Here is a 16,805-nt window from a genome sequence, read left to right as displayed (position 1 = left end):
GTTCTACGAAGGTCTGGGTACACATTCGTGTCCTGTATTGTCCTGTGTGTGATGGGGGTGCAAGTCTACTCTTCAAAAGGGGGGATGCGAAGAGAAAAAGAAGAGCAGGAAAAGAATACATCGAGAGAGAGAGAGAGAGAGAGAGAGGGAGAGAGGGGGAGAGACAGACAGATGACAGGTAGATCAGAACTGGCACAAGTGAATGACAAGATATCTGAAAAATATTTTACAGGACTTTGGCAGACAGAGAGACGGAGAGTGAAAGAGTGAGAAGGGAGGAGAGAAAGACAGACTGAGAGTGAGGGATGAAAGAGGAGTGGTGTCTCCTCACAAAGATGATGTCTGACTGTCTGATCCATATACACCAGCACACAAAATAGATCTAGACTTTTTAACACAGAATCTTTGGCCAATAGACACCAACATAAATGAACCCTGAATCAGCTGCTGGTAACTTCAGCAGATCTTAGAGCATGTCTGCAGAATGGGGTGTGCTAGTCCTAATCAGCGACTACATCACTAAAACAGCATATATGAACATGACATCAAAAGAGCAGAAGAGCAGCAGGTGCTTCCTGACATTAGAGGAGTCTGCCCCCTGCTGGCTCTTAGATGTATCTCCAGCTCTGTGACTGACCCCTGCTGGACCAAAAGGTCTGTCCATGCTCAGTTCTACACACACAGCAACACTAGATCACTGATGCCATTAAGTATCTTGCAGTATGTTTAAGATTTTATCCTGCACAACTTAGAAAATACCATGATAATTAAATCATTAATATATGTGCATAAAGGATTTTTTAGATTTCTTGGTCATTTCTACACATTCCAGAGTGACATGATCCCAATAGGTGTAAAATGGCTGCACCCATGACACATTTCTGATGATTCTGACAGCCGGTAGACTCACCAGAGAGAGAGACCCGGCGTGGCCAGCTCAGGCAGTCCAGACCAATGGGTGTGCTCTGGGAGAAGAACTGGTCTCTGAGAGACGTGGAGGAGAGATGCTCTGGAGAAGTGAAGGAGAGACTCAGCCTAGCCTGTGTGGGAGAGGGAGATTATAATGGCTTTAGGCTTCAAGCTGGAATATTTTGTTCAAGCTGGAATGGTTCTGATAAGGCTATGGGTCGTTCTGTGGCGAGCTGCAATGCACAAAAAGATGCAAAAGGAAGTTGAGAAGGTCCTACAGAGAAGGTACTAGAAGGCAAGTAGCACAGCATGCATGTCCTAAACACCGCGGAGAACGCAGAGGAAAGCAGATCGGGAAGGAGGCGAGGAGCAGAGGCAGGCGGTCCGCGACCCAGGCAGCACCTCCCCCTCCGACGGGACCCTTACTTTCTCCCGCTTCCCAGAATGCCTAAGCCTGCCGAGACCGCCCTGCACGTTGCTCTTTGTCTTCTGAACCGCCCGGGTCTTCGGGGCCTTCCCTGCGCGGGACAGGAGCTCGTCGGAGTAGGAGCGCTGGCGTGTCTCCGGGAGGCTCCTCCCCCAGCTCGGGTCGGCCCCCACCCCTGCGGCGTCCCGCAGTGCCGAGCTCCAGAGTTCGGAGCGGGGCCGGGGCCCTGGCGTGCGGCGGCCTGGCCTCCTCGTGGGCGGAACGTAGGCCTTCCGCTCGGACGCCTGGGTGGCTGCTTTAGTGCCGTCTGGCACATGCTTCTGTTCGCAAATGCAAACCGGGTTACACTGTGAGGCTTCAGACGTGGGGGCTGGGAGCAAAAGGCCTTCATGCACTTCAGCCGTTTTCATTACAACTTCATTGGCGCTGAAGTGCTTGTAAAAGATTGTTATCATGCAATATCACACCAGAAACATGATGCTTCCATCCAACACTAGATGGCATTATTTCTAAAAATCAACATGCCTAAAAGTATATTTGCAAGATGATGTTACAAGTGCAATCTTAAAAATTTGACACTTTTCCCTGTTTATTTTCTCATGGGTTTATCCCTTTGCACTCATAAAGAGATTATTGAGATTATTATAACACCACCTAATCTCACCTTCTCTGACTCAAAAAGAACATTTACAAAATGTATTCTTTGTCATTTTACAAAGTTAGACATATATTTTAAAATTCTATAAATAATTATTCACAACTTTTTTTCAGAAGCTATATAACTAAACAAATCAAAGCTCAGATCGTTTACCAACAAAAAAAAATAATAGTAATGTGATGTGATGAGTTACAGAATGTGATGAGTAACAAAACCATGCGATGAGTAACAATTAAAACTGACAAGAAGCAATTACGCTAAACTATTTCCTTCAACTTACCTCAGGCTCGTTGCCAGAGTTGCTGGAGACCAGGCTGGTTTGGGACTGGCTGTCTGAGCTGCTGTCTTCCAGTAAGTACTCAGAGTCGAAGGAGTACGCCGATGTAAGTCGCCCTGCTTTAGGTCTGAAAGTCTTTGTTCCCTGCAGGCGGTCTGAGAAGCCCTCCAAAGTCGGACCCTGGCCCAATGAACACAGGGAAGAGGCCACTGACCTGGAGGGGTAATGTAAGCCTCTCCGGTCCACCCACATCCCTGGGCTCTGAGGCTTGGGAGTCATGGGTCTCATTGGTGTATCAAGGCCCTCGAAGGAACCCAGTGACCTGGCCCAGGATGGAGAGAGCTGATTGGTGAGGGCAAAAATACCGGGGTGGATGGGAGACTGAAGGCTGATATCATCACTGTTGTCAGCAGCAAAAACGTCCAGTGAGTCAGGGGAGAGTCCAGTGTGTAAAGGACTGCTCTCAGAAGACTCTGTGCTAGGTTCAGACCCTGACACCTCCTGCGGTCCAGTGGTTTTGCTAATTGTGCCAGAGCACCATGTATTCACATTCTCCTCAGGGCTGGGCAATCCCTGGAGGTCTGGTCCATTGAGAGGTAAGCCAGTAGGAGACTCACTCCGCAGGTGATGTGCTGACTTATTGTTTACTGGTTCAGGGACAGACATGGTCCTCTTCAGCATCTCCGCCTCCTTAACAGACTTCAGCTTTCTCCATGACTGCTTAGCCTTCACGTTCTCAGCTGCCATGTTGGAGACATGATGCTGGTTCTCCTTCTCACTGGATCGGTTCTCAAACAAGTTCGACAGAGACCTGTGGGCCATGGCAAGCTTCATACGCAAGTTTAAGTTATCGGTGCTTTTGCTCTTCTTATGGCCCAACCACTCCACGGTGTGGAAGGGCTTCAAGGTCAGGAAGTCTTCGTTCTTACTGCTCCGCCATGTTTGTCTGGTGCTGGGAATGGACTTGGGTTGTCCGTGCTTCTCCAGGTCAGGCCAGGTGAAGGAAAAGACTTTCTCAAACCTGTCGTCTTTGGTGCGATCTGTGTACTTCGTCAGGTGATCTGTGCTGTGGGACATGTGGGTCCTGTGGAGAGGTGGATGGGCGTGGTTATGTTTGGCCAGGCCGTGACGCCCCGCCTCCTTCACGTCCTCGCCGGCCTCGAGCCAGCCCTGAGCCTCAGGTTCCATCTCGCTGCAGCCTTTACTCTCTCGCTTGGACCTGCGGAAAGAGGGAATCCTGGAGAACACGGAGAACTTTGAGGCTTTTCCGGCATGGCTGCTCTTGTTATTCAGAGCACCTTGATCTCTGGAGCTGCCTGTGGGGCACGGGGGTCTATCTTCTGCCTCCTCCCTGTTCATGGAGTCCAGATCAGTAGACACAGAGCTGGCTATATTATTCTCATCCCTATAGTCACTCCCATCGATCAGAGAGGTAGTCGTGTTTTCCATTTGTGCTATATCAGCATCTTTAAAAACTCCGCTGACTGAACCACTGGACTGCAACGCATTTTCATCCGCATGTCCTCCTAGGAAGTAACCGTTGTGCAACAAGCAAGATTCAGTGTGCGTGTTCGATTGATATTCCTGGACAACTTTTTCTTCATCTCCACATGACACAACTTCCATCTGTTGCCCATCCAAGTGACTGTGGTTCTCCATTACAGACAAGCCCTCCTGAAGGTTATCTGCCTCCATAATGGGCTCCAAACCGGAGATGGACGACACAGCAGCACTCACGTCCATGAAAGCGAGTCTCTCTGTCTGCGGCGGCTCAGATTCGACACCTTCAAGCCCTCTACACCGAGTCATTTTTAGCACCACTGACAACTCATCGCCAGAAGCTGCATCGAACATTCTCTCTGCGCTTTCCAACTCGCGTCCGTCAGCAAAACCGAGAAGACAGACCGCTGCGAGGGGCTCCCCGTGTTCGGGTCCGTTTCTTGAGGAGGCGTGTGGATGCCGTCTGCCTTGTGAACCTGCGAAGGTCGGCCTGCGGTGGCCATGCGGGCCGTCCGCGTGCGGGGAGGGGACGGTGGCTCGGACCTGCACGGCGCACCCGAGACTCGTGACGTCCGCGTCCTTGAGCCGGGAGCCTCCCGCGGTCTGCTCGCCCTCTTCTGCGGAGAAGTGCAGATGGTGTTCTCGCCCACCGAGGTGATCACCGAGCTGCCCCCGAGCGCAGCGTCTGTGCCCGTCACAGGCCTTTACATTAGCCGGACTTTTGTTACTTTCATCGTCCGCCAAATGGGCAGTGTCAGGGGTGTCGAGGAGGCTGACCAGCCTGTTCGAGAATTCTGGGAAGACGTCCAAAATTCCATTGTCAGTGTCACCGTCTTCCTCATGATCACGTTCCTCTGGGAACAAATGCCCACGATCACAATCGAAACGAATGCGTTCCTGCTCTGTGGTAGCGCTGATTGAAGTGCACGGTATAGCAGGGGTGATGCGCGTTACATTATTGTTAGTATCTGACCCTTGGTCCCACATGGGTCTGGAAATGACATTGTTATGTAATGATGTTCCAGTAGTAAGAGCTTCATAATCTGAGTGGAACTGGCTCTGCATGCAAGAGTTACTGCTTGCATCGTATAAAACCTGCTCGGCTGATCTGGCGTTTTCAAACGTGTGGGAATTAGTCGAGTCTTCCTCCCATAACTGATTGGTTGATGTATTGTTCGAGCTTTGTTTTGGATATGCTGGTATCTTTTTGAACTCCTCATCCATATCTGACAAATAATCCAAGTCACACCTTGTTATTTGTTTACAGCTCATGGGTGGGTCACCGCTGAATTCAAAGCACATATTGGTGGGGCTAACCGTAACGGTAGACGTCAAAATTTCAACGGGATCTGGAAGTTGCAGTACACTGGGGTCTCTGACGTTGTTTCGAACACAGTCAAAATTGACATTTTGCACTTCTTTCCTGGAGCCTACATCATGTGTAGATGGCATCACGCAAGAGGAACTATATTCAGAGTGGTCAGAATAAATGACTTCCTGTGCTTTTTGTGGTATGACAGTGAATTCTCTCAGTGAACAGCCTCTGCTGGGACATGGAGTCGGACTGCTGGGATTTTTAAAAATGTCGTTGCCTGCAGCATTCCTCAGAACAGTGGCAACTGGGTTGATAACTTCTTCATTATCGCTGCTTGTGAAAGTAATTGATGCCTGTCCTAAAATAACCTTCTCTTCTCTGTGCAGTTGTGTTTTGCTGCTAAAGCTCTGTTGCTGACAGTTGACCTCTGACTTAAGCTCATTAGAGGTTTCCATACATTCCAGAGCACCATCTCGCAGGTTTTGTTTGTAACTCCTAACTGACTCCCCCTCCTTCTCACACTGAACCTCGCCGTAATTAGCGTAGGTGTGTTTGTTTGACAAAGCTTCCGCTTTGTCTAAAGTATGTTCACTATTGCCTAGAAGGACATTTTCCAAATCTGACAAAACACAGCCATTTGCATCCATCTGAGTTGAGAAAGATAACTCTGCTGAATAATGACTGCAGTCTGGATTAACAGGTGTAGTCCCCAATGGTCGCGCCTCTATATAATCCACATTTCTCTCGCCACTCCCCAACAACTGCTCCTCATTATAATCCACAGCATCACTACTGCCGCTCCTCAGAAATCGCCTCTCATCCCTTTGGAATGAGATTATTTCCTCAGGATGCAGCACCCAGCCATCGGACTGTAAGACTTGGTGGTTCACAAGCGGCTGAACAATGTCCTGTGGTAAGTTCCAACGTTCAGCTGAGTGCGAAAACCTGGACGATTCCAGGTCGTCCTGCTGACTGCATTCAAACTCCTCAAACCGTTTCTCATTGGCTGGCGAGGGCCTAGCCCCTCCTACTTCATCAAGCTGCTCTGAAGCTTCCACTCCATTTGTGTCCATCCAGTCAAACTGTGATAACTGGGTACTGGTTTCGGCTTCATGTGAGAGTGGTTCGTTCGTTTCCAGTTCTGAGGTTGCCACTGATGAAGCAGAAATCAGCTGTGCTTCAGTGTTACTTAAGGGACTGTTTATAAATTGTAATTCTGTTCCAGTTCTGTTTGCGAGATCTATATCAGAAGCATCGCCTAACCAGGCTTGCGTGTCACGTCTGTCTGGCGTCGAGAGCGTGTCTTTAGAAGTTATCTCTGTGAAAACTTGCAACCCTGTCGATTCTTTTGGAGCGAGGCAGATGGCCGCTGTGCTGGGTGTACTGCACTGCGAGATACGAGGAATTCCAGCTTCCTCGCGCGAGTTCGTGTCAGGTGTAGAATTGACGAGTTCATGGTGCCCTGGAGCATCCAAAGTCACCCCACTCGTGCCAACCAGTGGCTGCGCAACACACCACTGTCCATCTGCCGTCCACTGGAGCCCGTGTGGCGCCGTGCACTGCCTCTCCGCGCCAGAAGGGCGGCGCTCTCCGAGGTGAGGGGAATGTGTGGGAGAGTCCGAGTCTGTCTGCGCCGCCGAGCAGCACCTGCTCCCTGAGCCGAGGGGTGTTTCGCTGCGGTCGCCACCGTCATGGGCGAAGTCGGAAAACACGTCGCTGTGCCACGTTTGGGCGTCGAAGAACACGTCCGACACTTCCTGAGCCGCCGCGTCTCCGCTCCACCCGTGGCCGTCGGAGCCCTCCGCCCGCTGACGCTCAGCGTCCTCCGAGCAGCGTTCCTCATTGCCACCGTCTTCAACAGTTGGGGCCTGAAACAAAATGGAGAAAAAACACATAATTAAGGCCCTCATAGTCATTTACCTGAACATTTCGCCTGGGAAAAATGACGTGATCATTGTTTCATATAACCTCCTGCTTCCATTTTTTAAATTAAAAAGGAACACATGTTTTCTTAGTTCATCAGAATGTCATCTTGACCACTGCCCTCACACCTGGAACCAACTCTAGCATTTGTTTTACATTATGTACCCATATTGCATAACCTCAAAGAGAGAATGTGTTGATTTAATGGAATATGTGAATAAACTGGCAGCTGAATCAAGCAGTAATCTCTCTATTCCACCCTTTCATGTCTCCCAGCCTGGAAACACACACACACACACACACACACACACACACACACACACACACACACACACACACACACACACACACACACACACACACACACACACACACACACACACACACACTGCAGACACACCAGAAATACATTCCTGTGAAAAAAAAGAGACCCAAATCCAAAATACATTTACCTCAGATTTTAATTGTCTCAGACAGCAAATAATTTGAACAAGTTTATATTTTAATATCAAAACAAGTCTTTTCATGAATTTTTCTGTGTACCAGAAGAGCATGTAAGTGAATTTCCCTGTTTCCAGCCATGTCCTCCAGTAATGCCAGTCTCCTGACCTCCATAAACACCTCGCCCCGTGTCCTGTGTCCTGACCTCCATAAACACCTCGCCCCGTGTCCTGTCTCCTGACCTCCATAAACACCTCGCCCCGTGTTCTGTCTCCTGACCTCCATAAACACCTCGCCCCGTGTCCTGTCTCCTGACCTCCATAAACACTTCGCCCCGTGTCCTGTCTCCTGACCTCCATAAACACCTCGCCCCGTGTCCTGTCTCCTGAACTCCATAAACACCTCGCCCCGTGTCCTGTCTCCTGACCTCCATAAACACCTCGCCCGTGTCCTGTCTCCTGACCTCCATAAACACCTCGCCCCGTGTCCTGTCTCCTGACCTCCATAAACACCTCGCCCCGTGTCCTGTCTCCTGAACTCCATAAACACCTCGCCCCGTGTCCTGTCTCCTGAACTCCATAAACACCTCGCCCCGTGTCCTGTCTCCTGACCTCCATAAACACCTCGCCCCGTGTCCTGTCTCCTGACCTCCATAAACACCTCGCCCCGTGTCCTGTCTCCTGACCTCCATAAACACCTCGCCCCGTGTCCTGTCTCCTGACCTCCATAAACACCTCGCCCCGTGTCCTGTCTCCTGACCTCCATAAACACCTCGCCCCGTGTCCTGTCTCCTGACCTCCATAAACACCTCGCCCCGTGTCCTGTTCTATTACCAGGGCCGGCGCCACGGGGGGGCGAATGGGGGCGTCGCCCCCTCAGGCGAGGTGTCCCGCCCCCTCAATGTAAAAAATAAGACCCACTTATTTGACAAAAATCGCTACATAAACTTACGTTCGCCCCCCCGAAATTTTCTGAAGCCCCCTCACTGTATATGTTCTGGTGCCGGCCCTGTCTATTACCCTACAAAGAGCAATGCCCCAATGGGGGGGTCAAATGCAGCGGCTGCTGGCATCCTTACCAAGGGCAAAGCAGACCTCCCACTCTCTAACCAGACCAATCAGATCACGTGGTAGACATGTCAGGGCGATGATGGAAGATGTTAAAGGACCATGACCTTCACAACAGCAGGTAGCAACGAGGGAACGACCATCTGATCACCTTATGGAAGCACTTCCACACACAGTACCAAAGTGGGCACACAGATGAGCTTGCAATGTCTGGTTCTGTGTGGAACAGGTTTCATTAGCTAGGACCAATAGGATGCCCAAAAGCTTCTTAACCAAGATGCTACCATATACAAAATACAACAATACAATACAACACAATACAATACTAATCGATATTACTAAATAAGAGCAAATCAAATACAAGATTTTCTCATATGTGCATGGCTAGATGAAATGTAGTCACTTTCAAAAAGGCAGTGCGAGAGTTTCGAGGCATCTATATCCTCAATACATTTGAAAGATAAGAGCGTCAGAAAGATTTATGTAAAGTGGGCTTCACTGTGAGCTGTAGATTTATATGTAAAGTGGGCTTCACTGTGAGTTGTAGATTTATATGTAAAGTGGGCTTCACTGTGAGCTGTAGATTTATATGTAAAGTGGGCTTCACTGTGAGCTGTAGATTTATATGTAAAGTGGGCTTCACTGTGAGCTGTAGATTTATATGTAAAGTGGCTTCACTGTGAGTTGTAGATTTTTATGTAAAGTGGGCTTCACTGTGAGCTGTAGATTTATATGTAAAGTGGGCTTCACTGTGAGCTGTAGATTTATATGTAAAGTGGGCTTCACTGTGAGCTGTAGATTTATATGTAAAGTGGGCTTCACTGTGAGCTGTAGATTTATATGTAAAGTGGCTTCACTGTGAGCTGTAGATTTATATGTAAAGTGGGCTTCACTGTGAGTTGTAGATTTTTATGTAAAGTGGGCTTCACTGTGAGTTGTAGATTTATATGTAAAGTGGGCTTCACTGTGAGTTGTAGATTTTTATGTAAAGTGGGCTTCACTGTGAGTTGTAGATTTATATCTAAAGTGGCTTCACTGTGAGCTGTAGATTTATATGTAAAGTGGGCTTCACTGTGAGCTGTAGATTTATATGTAAAGTGGCTTCACTGTGAGTTGTAGATTTTTATGTAAAGTGGCTTCACTGTGAGCTGTAGATTTATATGTAAAGTGGCTTCACTGTGAGTTGTAGATTTTTATGTAAAGTGGCTTCACTGTGAGTTGTAGATTTATATGTAAAGTGGGCTTCACTGTGAGTTGTAGATTTACATGTAAAGTGGGCTTCACTGTGAGTTGTAGATTTATATGTAAAGTGGGCTTCACTGTGAGTTGTAGATTTGCTGATTAAACATACAAAGTCACTACTGCGTTTTCAATAACTTAACTGTAGTAATTTACAGTTGTAAGTTCCAGTAATAACTGCATGAATAATGTTTACAAAACAGACCAGGAATGAAGATAAAGATCTCCATTAATCCATTCCAAACAAAAACCCCAGCTGTTTTCCCAGACTCAGTGATGTTCTATAATTGGCTGAGCTGTTTGGCCAGGAGCTGAGGGTGGGAAGTGTGGGAATTTTACAGGTTGCAAGTTTGCCCGATCTACACAGGCTGCTTTTTAAGTGAACAATGTGAGTCACTTTATGTCACTACTGTATATACACATCTTTATTATTTTTCTGTTTGCTTTAGGCTAAGAAAACAAACTATTTTAGCATTGTCCATTCCTCCCGCTGTATTTGCCCTTAAGTTAATCTTAAGTTAAGCCTACATAGGTTCTTCTTACTCAACATTTAGTCTCTACTCCCTGGTCTTCACCATTTTCTTTCTTTCCTTTTCTGTAAATTCTCAAGGTCTCGGGGCTCCAGTCAGGAAGTGCTGTGTCAGGTGACAGCAGCTTCAGGGTGAGCTGTGACAGCGTGGCCTGACAGACACCAGGAGAGCCCTTTTGTGCATTTGAGTCAGTTTGTTATTTACGAACCTCAGCAGAATTCTGAACCGTCCTTCAGGCTGTTTTGAGTGAGGCTTTAAGCTCACTCAAGCTCACCGCACCCATGTCGGAAAGAAGTACGTAGCCGTGCCCAAAAGCTTTATTTAGAGGAAATAGCTTTATTAGCACTTCATTAAAAGGTAATAGCTTTATTAGCACTTTATTAACAGGTTACTGCGGTTACTGCAGAACCATTTAACAGAGACGACGCCTGTCCAAGTACCTCCGACTTTAAATCCTTCAGCCTGGCAGGTCAGGGTCAGGCCTGTTTCTCTCAACACAGATGCAGCCTTGTGCCAAAACTCCATACTTGCACATTTAACGGCTGCTCACAGCAAGCGAAAACCCCACTCAGAGAGCTCGGATCTCCCGTACGGCTTTGAGACATCGCAGCAAAGGCGCGCTGAGGGTGTTGTTATCGCAGGATCAGCAGCGTGCGGTAGGAGCGGCGTCCTTTAGCGCGGCTGGGGTTTCTGCAGCGTCACATGCGGCCGATTGAACCAAATGGTTTTCGTATCTGTGGGAAGAAGTGCACGCGGGTGGAGGTGACTCAGCCCGCACACATTGCTTCGGACGGCCCTACAGCAGGAAACAGGAGGGGTGGAGCCAACACCGACCAGTACCAGGCACAATACAGAACGAGACCATCTCCCAGGCAACACGACCATCTGGTGCAAGCTCCGGTTGCCATCTATCCTTCCCCTGCTGTGCTGCTCGACAGGAAACGGAAACTAATCTGCTTCCTGTCCCCAAGAAGGGTGGCCGGCATCTTTCTGGTCAACAACCTGCTAAGTGCAGGTCTTTCGAACAGCAGTTTAATTTCCGCGTCGTCCCAACAAGCGCGTGCGGTTGGTGGTTTGCAAAGCGAACGCCGTGTCATTTCTCAGAGGAGTGTCTTAAGATCTCTCCATCAGAGGAACATGGAGAGGGAGAATGTTGGGGGAGAGATGGAGAGAAAGAGAGAGTGAGTAGAATAATAAGGCCCACTACAGACCCTATGATGTCAGCATGCTCTCTTTTGCCCGCACTTACATCATTCCCACTGGGAGGCAGCCCGGTTGACTGTGTGCGGTAGAGTGGGGCTCTCAGGCCTTGAGCTCCTAAAGGATAGTGTACAGATCCTCACCAGGACACGCTTGAATAAGCCCCTTACAAGCATATGTTAAATCTGCCACGCCAACACGGGCTCCAAGCGTGTTAAAGTTCCACAAGTGTTGGACTGCATACAGCTGTGAGTCAGCGACAAGCCTACAGGCTCGCGGGGAAGAGGGCGGAGGCCGGGTGGTTGGGAGGGGTGGGGGAGTGTTGAAGCTCTGACATAGTCACTAAGATGATCGGGGCGGATGCTAAGTCTGGTAAAGTCAGAAGATTTGAGTGTTCTTCCTACATGAGCTCATTACGCTAGGGGTGATCTAGCACACATACTCACACACACACACACACACACACACACACACACACACACACACACACATACACATACACACACACACAAGGCCAGAGGAAAGATCATGAAGGCATGAAGACATTCAGGCTCATGGGACACACCGGGACAGGGATCTTTATCATGATGACCTCAGACACCAGGACAGAGGCAGACACGAACATCATGGAAAGGAGCCCCCACTAGTACAACACTTCCCCACTAGTGAAGACATGGGATAATTATATCATTACTGGTTATTTCCAGCAGGGCTGTGGAAATACACCCACTTCTAATATGTCACTGCATGCAAACTATATTATATATAATTAAAAGCCTATCAAATTACACTTCTGTAAGACTGCAGTTTTGTATCATTGTTGTGTGACAAAACTAAACTACCAGAAAAAGGATGGAAATGATATAATAACGACAATATTTGTGTGATCTATGTGTAGGAGGACTGGGGACCACCAGATTCTTCTCTGGCTTTGAAAAGAGGATCAAACCAACTCTTATTTGCCCTTTCTTTAGATTGTATAGCCCAGGAAAAGCATCATTAAGTGTGCCACCACAAGAGCCATTAGATCAACAACTATAAGGTACGACAGTGAAGCAGCTGGTGCCAGTAGTGATGGCCTTTACACTGCGGGGGCCATTTGGAGTGGCAGCCACTGTATTTTACACCGGGGCCGTGCCAGATGGACTCTGAAACCTGATCACGCTTAACTCAGGGCTCATCAGAGTACGGTACAGCGCGATGGCCGTCGTTTGCTGTAACGGTTCAGACCACTAAATCCAATTTGTCAGCTTGATCCAAGATCGGCGGGCTCTTATGAGGCAGGGTGAAAGCTGAGACCTGCATGTTGTTGCACGATTTCGATCGATTGTTTTCACAAGAACATGATAAAGCCTTTTCATTTGAGCCCTGCAGGTTTTCAGAGAAGCCGGGTTCCTAAGACATGTTTTCACTCATTCCCTATTATAGCAATTAGTGTTGGCTCCATCCGCAGACTACCAACACGCACCAAGCTCATTTCCTCACAGTGAACTGCAGGGACAGTGTGTCTGTCAGCATATGGAGAAGGCGACACCTGTTTCATCACATATGTGACTTTAGTTGGGTAATTTAACACTGCTGATGCCATAAATCAGATCAATACACATACACTCACATGCGTGTGCGCATGGACACGGACGGACACACACACACACACACACACACACGCACACACACACACACACACGCGCGCGCATACACACACACACGCGCGCACACACACACACACACACACACACACACACACACACACACGCACACACACACACACAACATCCTTGGGAGCATGCACACACAGCCCACACAAAAACAACACACAGGCATGCACACACATGCAGGCACATACACACGAGTCATCCTTGTAAGTTTTGGGAGAAAACACAGACACTATTTGGCAGCTGAGTCTTCTTTGCTCGAGCACTCTGGGAAGGTCAAACGTTTACTGCGGATTTAAGAGCAAAGATTTAAGAGAAACAAAGAGACAGAGATAAACATGTCCTCATTCCCCCTCCCTGAACGGAAGACAAATGTTGGCAGTTTCAGGGCAACAACAAACTGTCCCCAACTCACACAACTGAGTAACTGTTGTATACTGTAGTCAAATATTTAGAGGTTTCCAGAGAAATTATTTTTCAGACATCAGCAAACAAAGTTCTTCTGAGGTTCTAAGATGTGGAAGTGGTTCTGTGGTGCCTGGAGCTGAAGGACCAGGCCAGGAGACCAGTGCCTCTCTCAGGGGGCAGGAGGAGTGAGCTGGGGCTGCCCTGACACCCTGACGTCCTGACGTCCTGGTTCCTCTCCTGCTGGTTCTTCTCCAGGTGAACTAACGGACCATGTGCAGGATATTTCTTGGGTGGACCACTCTGATGCTGAGGTGTTCCAGCAGCACCGTGTCTGATTCAACTTCAGTCAGGTCAATGACCACAAAAGTGTTAACAGTGGTCAAATCATGGTCAAAAAGGTCAAAGCAGTGGTCTAATAATAATTGTTGTAATAATAGTTAGTCAGAGACAAAACAATGAATGAAACACCAACTGACTGACAAATCTTGCATGGCCACAGATGGTATAGGTAAATGTACCACAGAAAATGGCCAGTGAGTGTCAGTTGTTACGGCCAACAATACACAACACTATCATAGGACATAACACAGTACAACATAGGAGTTTCTAATAAAGAGGTTGTTGAGTGTCAAACACCAGCCTTAACCCAGACTGGCACACATTCTACAATGTGCCAATGTGCAACTAAGCTTTTCTGAACTGTGTGGACCTGTAAGGATTTGAGTCTGAGCAAAGTTCTGAAGGAGGTTAATCAGTTATTAAGAGTCGTGGATTTGCTGTGTCTGGAGAGAAGAGTGAGGAATCTTAAAACAGAATCTGTGAACACTGAGGCTGATAAAGGCTGCATTCATGTGCCATCATCCAGAACCCCCACCACAAGTGTTTATGAGGAAAGGTGAGCACCGTTACACCCTAGTGGAGGGTTTCATCCACGCTGCAGACAAAGTTCTCCAACCCTTTTCTTTTTTCGGCAGCTGGGCCAGACAAGAACCTCGCCTGCTCTAAAGCCCCTCCCTCGGCCCCGCCCCTAACCCCTCCCCCTCGCCACTATTTCTCCCGGACCTGTGTTTACATACCAGCTCCGATGTTATCACACCATCACACTGTCATCTTAACTCATCCTCATGTTTCTCCAGGCTTGGCCCAGCTTCTTCTCACAGGGACACGGCAATCCGAGCTGCCCAGATGGACTCTGGGTAAAAGTGTTTGGGGAAGGCCGATTTTGGGAACATACTCTGGAGTTCACGTAGGTGTTATTAAGAGGAGCCACCCCAGACATGCCTCTGGCCTGTTATGTGCGATGAACGCTATTGTCCAGGCCCTCTGTCAAGCTGCCGTGTCTCAGCAGGTCTAATCCACCTTTTCTGTTCAGTGTGCTAGCAACAAAGCAGGGAACATCCGTGAGTAAATAAATTCACACAAAACGAATGATCCATGCAGAAAACACTGCATATGTACTTAGAGAAACACTGCTGCTAAAATAAACACAAGCTTTAAAAAAAGACATTCACGATGTTATAGCCCCAAGCATTTCCAAGTGGTAATTTTTGTTGTTTATTTAATGTTTATGACTGAGCAGCCAAGCTCCATACTGCTCGACGTGCTTGTAGTGCTTCAAGCACAGAGGCTGATCTCCATTTAGGTGCACAGAGGCTGATCTCCATTTAGGTGCACAGAGGCTGGTCTCCCTTTAGGTGCACAGAGACTGGTCTCCCTTTAGGTGCACAGAGACTGGTCTCTCTTTAGGTGCACAGAGGCCGGTCTCTCTTTAGGTGCACAGAGGCTGGTCTGTCTTTAGGTGCACAGAGGCTGGTCTTCCTTTAGGTGTACACAGGTTGGTCTTTAGGTGTACAGCTACGTGATTATGAAGAAATGAATCTGTCATCATTCTCTCAATTCTTTTCAGTTAATAACCCAACTCCGTTTCCTGTTGAGATGCCTTTAAGACGATCGCTCAGTGTGCAGACTAGAAGAATGTGTAATCCACATTCCTTATTCATAATCCAGTATGCCACACATACACAACAGCATTAACACACACACACACACACACACACACACACACACACACACACACACACACACACACACACACACACACACACACACACACACACACACACACACACACACACACACACACACACAGGCACACACACAAAAGCCACTCCAGAACCGATCTCCTCATTTGACTCTATTTAACTTATGCATCACATGCAGCACTCAGGTGAAGGAAGGCCAAATTCAACACCTGCGAATCTGACCGTGATTCATCTCATTACCAAGGACTTGATGAAGCACATGCTAACGGATGCTTCAGCTACATCTTCACTCCTATTATCCGCCCTGGCCAGTTCTGGCAGGCCGTGGGTCTCCACACCCCAAACGTTTGCGAGTCAGCAAGGCAACAGCCAGACGAGCTGCCGGGTCTTGCACAACCAGGCGCTGGAAACGTCAGTCCTGTCCGCTGAAACCTGTTTATTAATCTGGGCAGAGGAGGAGGCAGAGGACGCCCTGGCTATGAGAGAAGCATCCGCCGTCTTCCAGCCCCGGGCGGATGGGAGAGGCCTCGTGTGTTTCCAGCACGTGAGGGCAACCCCGGAGCGAACAGCCGGGAGCGGGACGTGGCCTCCACTAGCCAGGCCGACATTCAGAAACAAACGAAGGCTGGTAGATCGTTACAGACGCATTTGTTCCTTCTGACTAACTGGTTCCTCACGTGCTTTGTTTCGGAGTCAGGCACATTTCAAAGGCATGAAGCACACGATTCAGTTCTGAAAATGAGACGCTCCTGACAATAAGTGGTTATCACCGTCACCTGGGGCAGCAGGACAGATTTTTATAGCTGACATGTGCACCAATATGTTTGGACACACACACAAGGAACCAAAAGAACTTTGGGAGTAGAAGCAGGAGTGAGCATGTTTAAGATGTAAGAGTGCCAAACCTCAGTCGCTCACGTCGGCAGGTGACTCAAGGTGTTTACGAGGGCAGAAAAAGGTGAACACGCTAAGCCACGGAGTGTTAGAGGAGAACAGAGAAGCAGAGGTGGCAACACTTTGGTAACACTTGTGTGGTATGATCCAACCAATGCCACCAGAACCACAGGGGCAAGCTGAACATGAGGTTAAACATACTGAACATGAGGTTGAATTTGTCAGTCAATGACCCTGATATTTTTTTTTATCAATCTGAGAAGACAAATGATAAAACAAATGATCAGCCTCCCTAGTACCCTGAAGAGATAGCTAGCTAT

General features: G+C 48.3%; 1 protein-coding gene across 1 annotated transcript in view; it reads right to left on the bottom strand.

Moving 5' to 3' along the window:
• LOC143483270 (uncharacterized) overlaps nt 1–16,805 on the bottom strand; it is a 58,638-nt gene that overhangs the window by 15,168 nt on the left and 26,665 nt on the right. The window contains exons 3-5 of the mRNA XM_076982092.1: nt 2,275–6,954; nt 1,336–1,656; nt 911–1,040 (exon numbers count right to left, since the gene is read on the bottom strand). Coding sequence (XP_076838207.1) covers nt 911–1,040; nt 1,336–1,656; nt 2,275–6,954 — 5,131 coding nt within the window. The remainder of the gene's footprint in view (nt 1–910; nt 1,041–1,335; nt 1,657–2,274; nt 6,955–16,805) is intronic.

This window comes from Brachyhypopomus gauderio, chromosome 19 (assembly GCF_052324685.1).
Source record: "Brachyhypopomus gauderio isolate BG-103 chromosome 19, BGAUD_0.2, whole genome shotgun sequence".
Taxonomy (NCBI): domain Eukaryota; kingdom Metazoa; phylum Chordata; class Actinopteri; order Gymnotiformes; family Hypopomidae; genus Brachyhypopomus; species Brachyhypopomus gauderio.
The sequence above is the reverse complement of the archived record's forward strand: the minus strand, read 5'-3'. Positions and strand labels throughout refer to the sequence as shown.